The following is a 13,316-nucleotide window of genomic DNA, read 5'->3' on the forward strand; positions in this document are numbered from 1 at the left end:
TTAAAAAATTAATTTGGAGGCTTTTCTGGCGCAGAAATGGACATAAAATCAATCATATTCCAACTAAGAAGGAAATTATTCTGCAACAAAAAAGGTTGTTGTGTTGCCCACCGGAAGTGTTGTTGATTACATAAGTTGGAAGGAAGCGTCATTGTTGTGTTTCAGTCCCATATTAACGATATTTCCGCCTTTCTTTGCAGGAATCACCAGACTCTTCAGACAAACAGGTGAGTCCTTTTAACTCCATCACAGTCGCACTAAATGGGTTAAAGGGATAGTGCGCCCAAAAATGAAAATTCAGCCATTATCTGCTCACCCATATGCCGAGGGAGGCTCAGGTGAAGTTTTAGAGTCCTCACATCTCTTGCAGAGATCCCAGGGGAGAGGAGGTAGCAGCATAACTAAAAGGCTAAAAATGACGTTTTTCCAAACAACTTTTTATGTCAGACGAGCAGTATGGAGATATTTTGCAGTTTCAATTATGTGTTTTTGGACATTTGAATCTGGGGCGCCGTCAGCCTGCATTAGGTGGAGTTGTGTTGCTACCCCCCTCTCCCCTGGGATCTCCGCAAGGGATGTGAGGACTCTAAAACTTGACCTGAGCCTCCCTCGGCATATGGGTGAGTAGATAATGGCTGAATTTTCATTTTTGGGTGCACTATCCCATTAACCAGGGATTGCAGGTTATGACATTTTGTTACAGAAACGATGTCAACAAATAAAAGTTTCCACTCCATTATCTTGCATGTTAAGGCAAAATCCACGTGACAAGAAAACTGAGACTCTTTTATATCCCTGTTGTTCTTTGTGAAAACGGCAAACACAAAGAGTTAGTATGTAGTGCGTGTGATCACTGCACTGTCTAACCAGTCGCCCCTTCCCCTGGTTAAGTACTTCTTTTTCTCCTATTAAAAAGTCCTCTGTGTTAATCATTAGCTAGCCTGCCTTTTTAATGTGGCCCAGACAGTATTTTAATTAGACTCGCTGGCTGGCTGGGCCTTTGTCCCCAACCGGACCAAACCAGAGCCAAGCAGAGAGACTCAGACACTGGTCCTGGGTTGACCTGGCCTGTTTTCTTTACTGGGTGCCCTGCCAACACCACGGGTGAGGAACAGGGCTGCCCTGGCGGGGAATGGGCAGGACCGTGGGGACCTAGACTGGGACACTAAAGAGAGGGAGAGGGGGAGGGTGGGTGTGCGGAGTTGATAAGCGGCCATTGTGGAGCTCCAGTGGTCAGAAATAAACTGGGCATTGTTTGATTAAGTCAGTGTCCGGCTTATCGCTCCACTTATCTGTCTGGCCCGACCCACCTCCCTGTCTGTGAGAATCTCTCAATGGAGCGCCCTCTCTATCTCAGAGTCATGTATTCTTTCTCTCTCTGTCTCCTGACCTTGGCTCACTCTCTCCCAGCCAAACACGTTTGCACTGATGGGCCAGATAAAACTACATATTGTGAATAAACCCTTATCCTGTTTGTGTAGCCGATAAGCCGGTTCACGTCTCCGTCAGTGAGCTGATGTTGATGCTAAAGGTGGCTCTTGTTAGCTCTGGTTACCCTCCTCCCTTCTCTTTCTCTCCTTCCCCCTGCCCTCTCTTTCTCAATTGCTTTCTACCCGCTTCCGGATTGGACAATGTTAAACAAACCCGATGATGGAATACGAGAGAGGTTGAATGGATTTTTTCTTTTTGCTTGAATTGGACTGGTCATTCAAACACATTTGCCTCTCCATTCTTTATCACAATGGAGGCCTGGTGGTTTGTTGGAGAGACTTGTCAAAGTCAGACGCTGACAGTCTGACTGCAGGTCAAGACCTCGCTACACATGTTGTTCTTTGCTGTTGTTTTTAGTCGTGCCAGCAGCCGGCCAGCTGCACTGTGGAGCAGGAGCACGGCGAATTCTGTTTCCTCACATAAACCATTCAGAAATATGTAACTTGAATACTTATTCCCAACTGATGAAGGATATTTCCTCCCTAAAATTACATTTTGTATCCTTAAAGAAACTACATAGCACTTGTGCATCAAACTGTGTAAACCCATTGTTATAAAGGATGTCTGTTTCAGCTTTTTTCCTGTCTTATTTTCTTCCTTCTCCTTTCTTTCAATTACTCTTGCATGACATCAGGCCCTCCTCATCACTCTTGGTCGTCTTTCACTCTGAGCTGCCCTGCCTCTCCAGGTATCTTCCTGTTTCTTTGTGTGTGCTTTTGTGTCTCTCATACTCATAATTAAATATATCTGCAATTCTCAGCTTATTCTGCCTCGGACCATAACTTTGTCATTTGTCTTAAAATTTCAAACTATTATTCAACTTAAAGGGCCAATGTGTAAGATTTAGGGGGCTTTAGTGGCAGCTAGCAGTGAGGATTACAGCTAAAGCTTCTCCGGTTAGAATTCCTTAAGTATTTAGGAGGTTTTAACCGGGAGCTGAATTATTCCCAGAGGTCTCTCCTTCTCCAAAGCACAATGGTTAAGTGATTATAAGAGGGGAAAAACACTGAAGAAAGCAGTTTCACATTACAAGTCAGTGTTTCTCTGTTGCTGTTCAGCACGTCACTGATAATCTGATAACCTCATGTGTGCTTAACTGTCTTGCGATCCAGACGCTCAGGAGGTTTTTACCAAGAGCTGAATTATCCGCTGAGGACTCCACCTCTCTGAAACAAAGGGATCCAGTGATTTAAACCTGAATAAATCAATTTAATGTAACAAACCAGTGTTTTTCCTACCCTGTTTGGTTCGTCAGAGACCGGCCGCAAGCCCAGCATCTGCTAATTTGTGCTTAACTTAAATCCAGGTTTTTATTGTGAGCTGAATTTTCCGCAGAGGTCTCTTTCTCTCCAAAACAAATGGACCTTGTGATTTAAAGCTACTCTTACCTTTCTTGCATTTCATACAGCACTTAGAAAAAATCTGAACATCCAAAACTCCACCTCCCTCCAAAGGCCTACTCCCCGCTCCTCCATTACGTCCTCATTACGTCTGTGATGGACATAGGTGTTGGCAAGGTAACGTTAGATACACGGAAGAGGAGAGCGACTGATGAGTTTTAGAATAAGGTTGCAGTGCTAACGTTAGATACTAGCGTTAACGTTACTAGTAAGTGGAAACGCACAAGGAATGTTAGGCGAGCGGTTACGTCAGTCGGAGCCCGGAGGGGAAGACAGACAGGATGCTCGGCCAATTGGTCAGAGTTTTCTTAGAACCGCATAAGAATGGTACAATTATGAGTTTTTATCTCTGGTGGAATTCACTTACATTTTAGTGTGCCATCAGCTTATTAATAGCATTTTAACCTAAACAAAGAAAAGCGTAAAATTTCCAGAAAGGTAAGTGTCGCTTTAAACCGGTAAAAATAATGAATAAATGTAAATAAAAAATGTTAAAAAAAAATCAGTGTTTTTCCAATGTTGCTTGTCGTGGAGGGGCGGCTATCTACGGTGGCTAACACGAAAGCAGGTATGGCCCTATCTAGAGCCACTTTGTCCGTTCTGGGCTACTGCAGAAACATGGCAGTACAATATGGTGATCTCTGTGGATCAGGACCCGCTCCCTATGTCGATATAAATGGTTCATTCTAAGGTAACAACAACTCAACAGTTCCTTTTTTCAGGTGATAATACACATCAAGAAAACATAATTTGCCAATATGTCCTCCTAAATCTTATGCACTGGACCTTTAATACATGAAATTAATTCCTCTATGATGATTTTTTGCATAACTGGTAGTGTCAGAGCTCTGCAGTGCAACATTCACATTTTTTCTTTCCAAAAAAAAAAAAAAAAAAATTCAGCAGATCTAAATTTGTATATGGTTTATCAGCCTGCAAATATTATCTGTTGTCTCTGTCCTTTGCAGTAAGAAGGAGTCATGATCACAGCACCTCCATTGACATCTCCCGCGCCAACAGCTTAACAGACGAGCTGGACTACATGACTGAGGACATTCCCCTGCCTGTGGTGACAGCTCAGTAAGTCCCGGCAAACTTCCCCTCTGCTCTTCTCTGGAGCCCCCGTCTCCCTCCGATCCATCACCCTGCACTGACCTCCATTCTTTGATACATATAATACTGATTTCCCTACTTGTCCTCGTACCTAAAGGCCTTTTGTCAGACCAGAGAGCCCCTCTGGCTGCTCTCTAAATGAAGTTGTTTTGTTGAACTCTCTTGAGGGTTAAAGAGACTCTCGAGGGCCAGGGCCATATCAGGTACAGAGAGTTATAAAGGGGATTATCCCTTTAGTCTCGAGGGAAATGTCAAAGAAATCCCTCTCAATAGGTTGTAGGACATGTTAAGGTACCGGATGGCTTGTCACCACATGCCCTCGTAGGATTGAGAATTCACTGCTGTCGGTCGCTGTGTGAATGCCTGTTCCTTCCTCCCGCTGACCTGCTCATTCAAATGAGTTTCATTAATGTGAACCAAAATGTAATTCTGGTGTAATTGGATTTTCTTGGCTTCCTGTGTCAACGTGTTGTAGCAGAGCATGTTAATGACTGCTGCACAAACACTTTACTCCCCATTATTTCCCCACTGTCTGCTGCTTTTTCACCAACAGACCAGTTCTCCCACTGCCGTGTTTTCACATGTTTACACTATCTACAGTCACTACAAGCGCTCACACAGAAGCAAAGTGGAAGGGCTTTGCACAGACAACATGTCAACACTATTGTTTGGCTTAATCCCAGCAGTGGGAGACTGCTGGAGTGCCTTTCCCACTGGGACCCAGTCATGTAGCTTCATTGCATACAGATTAGGTGATTACATACCGAGCAGGCAGGTATTACTAAATCCAATGGGACTAAATGCAAAGGGTTAGATGCTTCAATAGAGTCTGGGCTTTAAAAAGCTTGAATGCTACACATGGCTGCTGTGTAGCTGATGTTGTGTGTATAGTTGTTGCCTCGTCAGTTTCAAACGGCACCGTGCAGCAGTGAGAGCTCCACAGTTCAGTTCAGTTCAGTTTAACACGGACAATTAACAACTTTCTTCTTCTGTCTTTTGATTTGTGTGCGTGAATGATTAAGGTGAGAAGCCGCCCATGTTTCACTTTCTCACATCGCCCAAGCTGTGAGTTGCACATGTGTGCGTGTGTGTGCACTGCTGATGTTACACGATGTCAATCATGTGGCGTGGCGGAAATTTGACCCGCGTTTTAAATCGGCATATTTTAGACTGACCGGCCAGTCACAGGTCACGGCCGATCATGTGAAAACCGGCCCGATTCCGAGCACTGCCAATTAATCGGTGCAAGTCTAGTTACAACATACTGTATATAGGTTTTCAAAAAGACTGAATGTAGTAGCTACATGATAACTATGTTTACAGGCACAAAATAGTCTGGTTTTTGCCTTTATTCTGAAACAGCAGTCCTACTAAGCTGTTTACATGGCTAATGAAAATGGATATTTCACTAATATTCCTGTTTACATGCAGCCGAACATCCTCCGATTGATGTGCCCTAACGTGACTTTTATGATGTCAGAATAGGAAAAGTGGAAATGCTTGTGCTTGCTTGCTTTTGAAAAAGTTTTCCACTGGTGGTGGACACCTTCTTGAAAAACCTTTTGATATAAATGTATTTCATGTTGTTTAAAAGTAGGTGTGTTTCTCTTTCGGACCATATATATGGGATTTTCTTTTGGGTGCGCATCTCTGCCTCAGCCTTACTAACTGTTGACTAGTTGGTTTGTGTACAATGCACAGAGCTGACCATAAATGGGCAAGAGTGTGTCGGAAATGGCGGTAAAACCCCCAGGTCTAATTTGGAATTTCCAAACAGAATACGCTGTTTACATGACCCGTATCAAAGTAAAATAAAATGACTGTGTGAAAATGAGACTAGCTCTCAATTCTTTTCAAGGTCATTTAGTTATTCTCAGTGTGTTTATTCTCACACTGTAGATGTGTGTTAGTGGATGTTGTCATAACTGTATTTCTGCTGTTGGCCCTGCAAATCTACAATCACCTCTGCCCCATTCACCTCCATCTCTGGCCTTTTAGCTTTTCTTATTCACTCTACATTTTCCACTCTGTGCCCTCTTGAAAACAAAAAGCTGGTAGCAACTTTTGTACAGAGGAACACAGAGTCATTACCATAAAGGATGAAAACTTACCAAAGTTTTGTCTAAATTTCCAGTTCTAGTTCAAAATATCTAAAGTATGATAAAACTCTCTCCACCCACAAAGGATGGTGTTAATGTAAAAGCATTAGCAGAACAAACTTTAATGTTAAAACCACAGTTATGAGCAGCAGAACTCGTCTCCTCTTTCTTGCAGTCTTTTGACCCGCTCGTTTGTGGCACAGGTCCAGGACTCTTTCTCCACACAGCACTTGAATTCCACAAGGCACTGTACTGGCTCTCCTGCTATTCTTCTTCCTCTCTTGTTTTCACCCCTTTTCCCTCCACCTCTCCACCCTTCCATCCACCCTGATCTTATCTGCTAGGCAAAGGGGGACCATGGAAAATGTCATCCTTGACATACTATAGAAACCATGACCAGCCACGACCCAAACTCCTATTAATCATTTAGAATATGATATGAGCACCACTCCTGGAAAATGTGATTACAGTTTCTCATGTTTTATTTTAGGGGCTGTTTTTCTTTATCTAAATGGATCCCATTGTTTTTTATTATCAGTGCTGAAGAATAAGACTTGCTCATGCTTGGAACGTCTTATCATAGCCAAACATTCGTCCTCCCAGGTGTCTGTACTGATTTAGTAAAGTATATTGGCCATCATTGTCTCAAAGAAGATAACTGAGACACACTAATGCAGTAAGCTGACGTGTAAAGAAATGACTAAATCTAGTATCTAAAAAAAGTCAAGTCCTATGATCGTGTGTTCTATGCCATTTTATTATGGACCGTCTCAACCAGTGGTGGGGGAAGTATTCAGATCCTTTACTTGAGTAAAAGTGTTTATACTAAATGGTGAAAATACTATGTTAAAATAAAAGTACTGCTTGATTATGTAAAAGTATGTGAGTATTAACACTAAGTAACAGTATGAAAAGTACTCATTGTGCAGCAAAATGTTTCCTGTCAGTGTTTTACTATTATATGTGAGAGGTTTTTGGTTGAATATCACTGCTGCATTGATGTGTATGTTGCATTTTACGGCTGTAGATGTTTGAGGTTGTGCGCATTTTAACTCTTATACACAGTTAGGTAGTTTAATGTGTAACAACGCATCATATTCTATAAAATCATCACATGTTTGTAGTGTGGCTGTCCTGTGAGAACAATGTGCCTCTTATAAGTCAACTTTTCATTGTGTCAGAATAACAGCCCTGCTTTCGGCTTCATGACAATACATTTTCCAGCTGATTCAAGAGGTTTTTTAAAGAGTTTATCTAAAGACGTAGGAGAATAAACTCATCCCGTTAAAGAACTAGTGCTGCCCCTTACTAAGAATTTTCCTAGTCGACCAGTGGTCAACATTTAGGGCCATTAGTCGACTAGTCGCCTGCATGTTTATGATATTAATTTAATAATTAAAAGATATATTTTGGGCGGGGCAACACAATGGTTTGAGTTGCAGGTGTGAGAAAGAATAGTATCAGTAACATTGTTAACACTGTGCTACATTACAGAGAAATACAAAACCGTACTAATGAACCTTCATTAATATAGGCCTATATTTTATCTACAAGTGCACGTCACACACTGAGCGAGCCGCCTGTTAATGACGCTGTGGGCTAATGGGCATGTAGCTACTTCCATGTTTCAGATGATATGTCATGTTTGTAGTCGACCAATGAAGATGAGTTTACATATCACCCTGGGTTCGTCCTTCACCTTCTCAAAATGATCCCACACTTGGGATTTCCTGCCCGACATGTTATTAACTAGCCTGTGGAATAACCGCAGGTACCAGCCCTGGAAATTAACTTGACTCCTGTCTGACTGCTGAGTGTGGACACTTCCTGTGTCTGTCCTTTCAGATTAAATTCCCACATGGTCCAGTCGTATAGGTTTTGATTTGGTGCAGCTCCTAATAGAGTTTTACATTTGTTTTTTTGTTTTTTTTTCTGCAACTAAGCAACCAATGAAATCTTGCTGACTAATGACCTTTCTGGTTGACTAACGTTTGGTCGACTATTAGGGGCAGCCATAGAAAGAACACTCCTTCATTTTATCCTAAACAGCTGCTCTTTTCCAGTGTAGAGGCAACACAGTGTACCACAAAACAGCCCATAGCCTGTTTTTTAGGGGCCTATTTGCTCATGACATTCATCACTATTATTAAAACAACATACAGTCAATTATACAGTGAACTATTTTATGACATCTCATGTTGGATCTAACACAGTTAATTACAGCATAAGCATGTTGTCAGACCTCCTGCCAATCGATTAATAATGAATGTTCCCTGAGCAGATGTATGAATCATCTGGACATTCTCAAAAATTACATCCTTTTTAAAAATTACTTTTCATGGTAATCTGTAAAGGAAAATTCAGCATGTGTCATCTCCTGGAGACAGCTGCATGTTTGAACATGTTTTTTTGATTATCTCTTTCTGCGTGTGTGTCTGACCATTTGAAGTGTGCATGTGGGTGTGGGACCTCTGGGTGTTAATGCCTGAGTGTGTAAGAGTGAGTCTTCCAGCTGCAGAGACATGCAGAAGATGTTTTTGGACAGGATGAACTTTTTTTTAATGGTTCTAAGAACCTCCTTCACTTCAAGAACCAAGAACGAATTGTAGTTCTTATAGGACGTCATTGTAGAGGACTTTCTCAGCTCCTATTTCAGAGTAAGGCTGCAGCTTCTTTCTTTCTTTCTTTCTAGTTTATTTGAAAGGGGCAATGCACATTAATAAACATTGTATACAAAAAACACACATGTAAATGCACTCGAATTAGCTTAAAAAGCTAGTTTTCATCGATTGTCCCTTTGCCAGTTTGTACAACCTTTAAAAAGAACAACAATGGGATAAAATATTGTACCACATAGGGTAGACACAAACACATACTACTGTCCGTAAATACATACATAATAAATACACATTTGGACTACAACAAGGTGATGTTTGTCCACGTTAATAATACACATTTGGACAACAATTCACATCGGACAACAATATCAACATCAGTGCTCACATCTTTGGAGGTCTACAAGCCAGTTCTTAACATTTGCTTGGAATGAGTGATATGATGGAGATTCTCTGATCAATTGAGGCAATGTGTTCCATTGATGTGATGCTTTGAATGAGAATACAGCCTGGCTGAAAGTGGTATTCCTTAACGGGATTATGCAATCTTTTTTTGTCGCACCTCGCGTAGTTCTAATAGCAGAGGATTTGAATTTAATAAAACTGGATAGTGGAGGAGGAGCTGAGCCCTGCATGATCTTGTATACCTGACAGATGTTTTTGTATGTAATTAGGTTGTCCCAGCTCAAGAGTTTATACTTTTTCAGGATATGGCAATGGTGATGTCTAAAGGGTTTTTTGTCTAGTGTTTTAAGTGCTTGTTTGTAAAGTGATTCCAAAGGTTTTAGAGTAGTGGACTGAGCATTAGACCAACTTATCAGACAGTAGGTGATGTGCGAAATGATCATAGAAAAAAAGTATACTTTGGCTGCTTCGGTTGACAGGGAGTCTCTGATGGACCTAAAGTTTGATAAACTGAACTTTATTTTATTACTGACTTTCTTTATGTGTGTTTTGAAGCTGAGAGTTGAGTCAGTGTGTACTCCTAAATATTTATGTTCGGTGACAACTTGTAGCCTCTCACCAGCGATAAAAATGTCTGGTTCTATGTTTGTTTTGTTATTTTTGGAGAAAAGCATACAAACAGTTTTTGAGAGATTTAGCTGTAGACAGCATTGGTTCAGCCAGGATGTTATTCTTACCATAGCATCAGTCAACTTGGACGCAACGTCCCCCACCGTCTCCCCATGACCAAGGATGACTGTGTCATCAGCGTACATTAGGATGTCACACGAATCACACATAGAAGGGAGATCATTAATGTACATGCTGAACAGGAGTGGACCTAACACGGAGCCCTGCGGAACGCCAGTTGATAACTGCAGGAAGTTGGAGCTACTGTTGTCAATTTTGACAAGCTGAGATTGAGGCGATAAGTACGATTTAATCAGGTTAAGACATTCAGTGGAAAAATTAAAAGTCAAGAGTTTGTTTAATAGTATAGCATGGTTTACAGTATCAAATGCTTTCCACAGGTCAAGAAAAACAGCCCCCACTGCCCCCCTCCGGTCCATTAATGACTTGATTTTTTCAACAAAGTAGTATGTGGCAGTTTCTGTAGAGTGGTTTGTCCTAAACCCAAATTGCATTGGATGCAGTGTAAAAGGACTGTTGTTGAGGTGGTGAGTAATTTGCTTTGCAACCAATTTTTCAAATATTTTTGATACAATGGGTAAAATACTGATTGGCCTATAGTTAAATGTAAGGGAAGGATCTCCACCTTTAAAAACAGGAACAACAGCAGCAGATTTCCATGATTCTGGGAATCTCCCCTGACTCAGTGAGGTGTTGATAATGTGTGTTAATGGACCTGTTATTGAGGGGCTGATTTCTTTTAGTAAGGAAGTGTCCAACCCATACAAATCCCTAGCTCTGGAGGCTTTGAGCGATGAGATCACATTTGTAACTCTTAACGGCCGCTGCCATATTTAAAAGCCAGTAGATTGGAGCAGTAGATTGTTGTTGTTGCATGTTGCACAAAAGTGACATTTTATGTCGTGTAGAATAGGGTTGCAGCGATGTACTGGTTTCAAGGTGTACCATGATATAACAGTTGACAGTTATCATACCGTGTACATTTGCTTATTGATGATATTGGGGGAAAAAAGCAACAGAACGTTGACTCTCCCCTTTGTTTTAGTTATTTTCTAAGAGGACAGTTTTTATACAAACTTCCATCAACAAAATGGCTTCAAGTCTCATTTGTAGTAATAAAATGTTTGTTCAACCAACAATAATCCTTCCATTTCCATTTATTTAAGGGTCATCTTGACTGATTAAAATCTAAATTATGTAATACTGTGAAGCCACAATATTTTATGAGATGGATGAAACTCTCATACTGTTGAAACCCCAGTCCAGAAGTGACATTGCTATACTGACCGCCAGCCAGCCTAAGTCACTTCAAAGTTCCTATTGGCTGTGCGAATGCAAACAGAAAAAAAGCCCTTGATGGTATCTATTTCTCTGGGAGCTTCCCAGTGGTCCAAAAACATTCATTGTCAGTATCAGTTGCCGGGCTGCTGTGCCCATAACTCAACTGTGACAGCCAAGCTCAGATGTTGGCAGCCTAGTCACCAGAAGAAAATGTTGACATTGTACATTTCTGCAAACCATGGAGCTGCAACAATTGACCTATGGCTAAGCCACGCCCCCCTTCACTCACTTGGACAAACTATCAACATTCAGTGACCGGCGCTATGGCAGGTGTCACAGTACACGGCATTTCACAGGAGGCAGTTGATGATTTTTGGGGACATAACGATCAGATGTCATTGAGAAGTAACCAAAAGGGCCTAAACTACGCATTGGAGGGATATATTCATCATTTTATTGTTGAGAAGGTCGATGAAAAGCTTAAATTACAAGCCAAAATTTACAGGTCACAGTGTACGCTTGTGAACCACATCTCGTTGCCGTCACCATCAAAGACAACAAGTTAAAGTGCCACTGAAGTTAAGGTTTTTGGCTCAGAATATGAGAAAAGGATAACGGCCTTTTTACCATCTTTACCAAGAGTGTCTCTCCGTTAGTTTGGTGCTACAGTATTTACACTGAATCATTCAGCATAACGTTTGCCAACCTTTGTTATCTCTGCCATTACAGATAAGTTAATGAAGCTAAGCTCCAGAAGTTAACGTTAGCTTAACTAGAGCCCTTTGGACAACAGCTAACAATGATGTACGATCACCAAAGTACAAAACTAGAACAAAATAGGCTAATGAACTCCCAGCAAACAAGGTGACATGATGAACAACGCAGCTAGGAGCTAACGTTAGGCTAACTTTAGCTAACGTTAGCTAGAGATGTTAAAGATAACAAAGTTTGTTTTTGTTTTTTTGTTTTGTTTTTTTTTGGTGACCCTTTGCTGCATTTCTAGCAGCTTTCTATCACCAAAACCAGCTGTTTTTACCAAAAGATGCGTTTTCTTTGGGGATTGTGGCATCAAAAATTGTTCTTTAAGGGGTTTTCCTAACCATGAACAATAGTTTTTTTGTACCTAAACATAACCACATGTTAACACAGGATTGTTAAAGCGTGAAGACATGTAGGCCTAAGTAAGAAACGTTTTAATGTATCCGATACACAAAAACATAGAAATTTAACACATCCGTTGTTTCCAGAATTGTACAATGGCAACATGTATTCTGGCAGTTTTATTGGATTTGGGCCATGCTGGGCACATTCCCATAACTGGTTTGTTGTGACCCTGCTGTCATGCTACTAAGGACAGCACTGTCATTTGGGGTCCTTATCTGGATTTCTGCAGACAGCTACCAGATCCACCCAGACTGCCTGAGGTGATTTGCTCACACACACACACTGGATCAGTTTTCTGTTGTTTCATATCCAGGCATCAGAGTTTCTCCACACCTTCTGCCACTAAATAAATTTAACACGAGCTGCCACTTCCCCTCGGTTTAGCTCGGTGCTTGTTCAAACAGCCTTTATTCTCCATCACTTTTATTTCTCTGCGACAGCGCCAGTCGGAGCGTTCCACTGTTTGTTTGGCTTTGCGGAAGCACACTACCCCCAAAATGAGTGTGTGTGTTTGTTCACATGGGTGAGAGGCATCAATACAGCTGGCTGTGACGTCTCTGGGCTTGTGAAGAGGAAGTGGTGCGGGGCAGCGTCCGCACGCAATCATGTCTTTTGGTCCTCTGAACCCAAAACATACACACACCTACGTAAACACACAGAAGCGTGCTTTTTCCCCCTCTTAGAAGATAAATCTTTATTATTGGCTTGTTTGTTTGTTTAAAACCAGCATATGGCGATTTGTTGGATTTTTTGAAAATATCACAAATAGAAAAAAAACCCATGTTGCTCTACAGCTGTCAACATCCTATTTCCCTTTTTACTGTAAACACTTCCTTTACTATTTGTTTACTTGGGCCTGTGCAAATGAGGCTCGAGTTTGTTACGATTCAGTTTGAATGATAGTGTGTGTGCAGCTGAACATTTTTAGGATGTATAATGTTGAGATTTTACTGGTTAACTGTCGAATGTTATCAGAACAACCCCTCGCCGGGCTGCCGATTCTAAATCCCCCAAAGCAGACTGATAATTAGCCACTTATAAACGAGCAGATGTTTCCA

General features: G+C 41.3%; 1 protein-coding gene across 1 annotated transcript in view; it reads left to right on the top strand.

Annotated features, from left to right (window-relative positions):
- Nucleotides 1-13,316, top strand: part of kcnq1.2 (potassium voltage-gated channel, KQT-like subfamily, member 1.2) — a 279,715-nt gene that overhangs the window by 65,225 nt on the left and 201,174 nt on the right. Inside the window, exons 12-14 of the mRNA XM_033634460.2 lie at nucleotides 201-227; nucleotides 2,126-2,179; nucleotides 3,860-3,971. Coding sequence (XP_033490351.1) covers nucleotides 201-227; nucleotides 2,126-2,179; nucleotides 3,860-3,971 — 193 coding nt within the window. The remainder of the gene's footprint in view (nucleotides 1-200; nucleotides 228-2,125; nucleotides 2,180-3,859; nucleotides 3,972-13,316) is intronic.

This window comes from Epinephelus lanceolatus, chromosome 5 (assembly GCF_041903045.1).
Source record: "Epinephelus lanceolatus isolate andai-2023 chromosome 5, ASM4190304v1, whole genome shotgun sequence".
Classification (NCBI taxonomy): domain Eukaryota; kingdom Metazoa; phylum Chordata; class Actinopteri; order Perciformes; family Serranidae; genus Epinephelus; species Epinephelus lanceolatus.